A 2,768-nucleotide genomic window follows, 5' to 3' on the forward strand; every position below is an offset into this window, starting at 1 on the left:
GTGTGTGTGTGTGTGTGTGTGTGTGTGTGTGTGTGTGTGTGTGTGTGTGTGTATTTTTTTTAGACAGTCTCGTTCTGTCAGCCAGGCTAGAGTGCAGTGGCACGATCTTGGCTTACTGCAACCTCCGTCTCCCGGGCTCAAGTGATTCTCCTGCCTCAGCCTCCTGAGTAGCTGGGATAACAGGCGTGTGTCGCCACACCCAGCTAATTTTTGTATTTTTAGTAGAGACAGGGTTTCACTATATTGGCCGGGCTGGTCTCAAACTCCTGACTTCAGGTAATCTGGCTGCCTTGGCCTCCCAAAGTGTTGGAGTTACAGGCATGAGCCACTGTGCCCGGCCAAGGATATTTTATATTTTTATCTGGTATTTTTTAGATAGGTGTCTTAACAGTGAAAGGTAATTCAGGTTTTCTGGTTTACCATATTACCAGGAAAATAAATCCCTTTCTAGTTATTTTAATAAAGAAGATATAATCTTATACATTTTTTTCATTCTGTTGGGATATATAAAGTAAAATGCAAAACATTCTCTGTACTCTTGTCAATTTGTCAGTCCCATTATTCAAGTATACTTATATTTTTCAGCTTGGTATTTACATTTCCAGAAATAGTTCTGTATGTTAATTTATTAAATAATTTATTAAAATACAGAAATATTTATTACAATTTATTGTAATAAATTTATATTTTCACAGAAAGTCATTCGCTTTCATAATTTATTATAAATTTTCCTGATTAAGATACATTAGAAATCACAGATATTAAAATGAGAAAGTTAAATTTTCATGACAGCTTTATGAAAGTAGATGACTTTCTGTGAAAATATAAATTGCTTAAAGAAGGGAAAATTTTAGTACTATTTCATGTTTCAGAGCATATGAAACTAATAAAAGGTCTCACTTTTTGGTAGTCTAGTGTAACATTAATATAAAAAGTGGGAAAACATTAGAAATGAAAGCTGTGACTGCATTGACTAAGGTGTGAATGGGGAAATCTTAAATTCAGAATAGGTGGCGTTCAAACTTTATTGCATATTGAAGTAGGGCTCTTCCAGGAACATAAATATCTGTCAGTTTTAGGAATCCTCATAAGTGGATCAAATAAAAACATGATCATCTCAGTAGTCAGTCAGTAGTTACTGAAATACATTTGATAAAATTCAACAGTCATTTCTCATAATAGCGGTTTTATTTTTAGAATTCTTGTTAGAAAAATTGTGAGATAATTGTTTAAACATTTTTTTCCTCAATTCTTTTTCTAGCATTGCTATTGGAAATACTTAATAGTAGATGAAGGACACAGGATTAAGAATATGAAGTGCCGTCTAATCAGGGAGTTAAAACGATTCAATGCTGATAACAAACTTCTTTTGACTGGTACTCCCTTGCAAAACAATTTATCAGAACTTTGGTCATTGCTAAACTTTTTGTTGCCAGATGTATTTGATGACTTGAAAAGCTTTGAGTCTTGGTTTGACATCACCAGTCTTTCTGAAACTGCTGAAGATATTATTGCTAAAGAAAGAGAACAGAACGTATTGCATATGCTGCACCAGGTTTTCCATGTTTTCTTATTCTGTTTACTATAAGCTCTATAGAGTATAAAAGGAACTCTGGAGATCACCTGTCTAACCCTTTGTAGTAGAGATTTGAAAAACGAAAGTCTTCCTACATTTAAATGACTTCTTTGTCCTTTCTTCCCCGAGAGGTTACATGGTTTTATGACAAAACTCAAGTGCTTACTGAAGTTTGGTCCTTTTCAGATAGTGTACTCATTTTACCCCTAATGGTTACTGATATGTTTGTCAACCAAAAAACAAAAATGTGGTTTTTATGCAGTGTTTGCCAATAATACTTATAATTTACATCCTTGCGTGCCTGCTATTTTTATTGTTTCCTGTAGTTCCTACCCCATCCTACCTATCTTTAATTTAGAGAAACATCATCTTTCAAAGGTCATCTAGTCATGTAAGCCTGAAAAACTTTCAGTTGTGGTTTAGCAATTTTGTTCAAAGCCTTTATAGTTTTTTTCTGATATTAAAGATACTTGCTCATGAGAAAAATGTGAAGCAGTAGAGAAGTGAAAAGTAGAAATAGCACTTCCTCTTCAAATACTTCCTAGCAGTGTATATGGAATGATTATGTTGTGTTTTATGACAATCCAGACCCTTTTCTGTCTTTGTATAACACGTGTGTTTTTTCTGTATTTTATGAAGAAAAAGGTTTTAAAAATAAAATTGCACCTTAAGATAGTCTTTTGAACAATTATTAGGAAATTATTTTCCTTTTACTACTTGTAGATTTAAATCAGTGGTTTTTAATGGCTGCTTATTATCCCATTGTCCTGTTCTACTATAGTTAATTAGCTCTTCCTCTTTTCAAACTTTTCTACAATATAAACAAGATTAAAGTATATATACTTAAAACTACATTTTTGCCCATTTCTGCTATTTCCTTAGAAAAGACTTCTAAGATATATGTCAGAGTTTAGAGATGAGAGCTCTTTTGAAGGCAAATTGCCCTTCAGAAAGGATTTATATATAACATACATCCATATGAAAATACTACTCAAGCTTCATACCAATTTTAAGGTTAGAAGTCCTTTACAGTGTGTTGCAGAGATTAAAAAGGATGATTATTTCTGAATTGAGATGTTTGTTATACTCTTCTTGATATTTTAAAATGTAAAAGTTAAATTATTGACTGTAGTCAACCTTGTTGTGCGACCAAATACTAGGTCTTACTCATTATTTCTATTTTTTTGTACTC

General features: G+C 32.7%; 1 protein-coding gene across 1 annotated transcript in view; it reads left to right on the forward strand.

The window, feature by feature from the left end:
• HELLS (helicase, lymphoid specific) overlaps positions 1-2,768 on the forward strand; it is a 55,017-nt gene that overhangs the window by 41,806 nt on the left and 10,443 nt on the right. The window contains exon 13 of the mRNA XM_017497378.2: positions 1,459-1,582. Coding sequence (XP_017352867.1) covers positions 1,459-1,582 — 124 coding nt within the window. The remainder of the gene's footprint in view (positions 1-1,458; positions 1,583-2,768) is intronic.

This window comes from Cebus imitator, unplaced genomic scaffold, assembly GCF_001604975.1.
Source record: "Cebus imitator isolate Cc_AM_T3 unplaced genomic scaffold, Cebus_imitator-1.0 Scaffold230, whole genome shotgun sequence".
NCBI lineage: Eukaryota > Metazoa > Chordata > Mammalia > Primates > Cebidae > Cebus > Cebus imitator.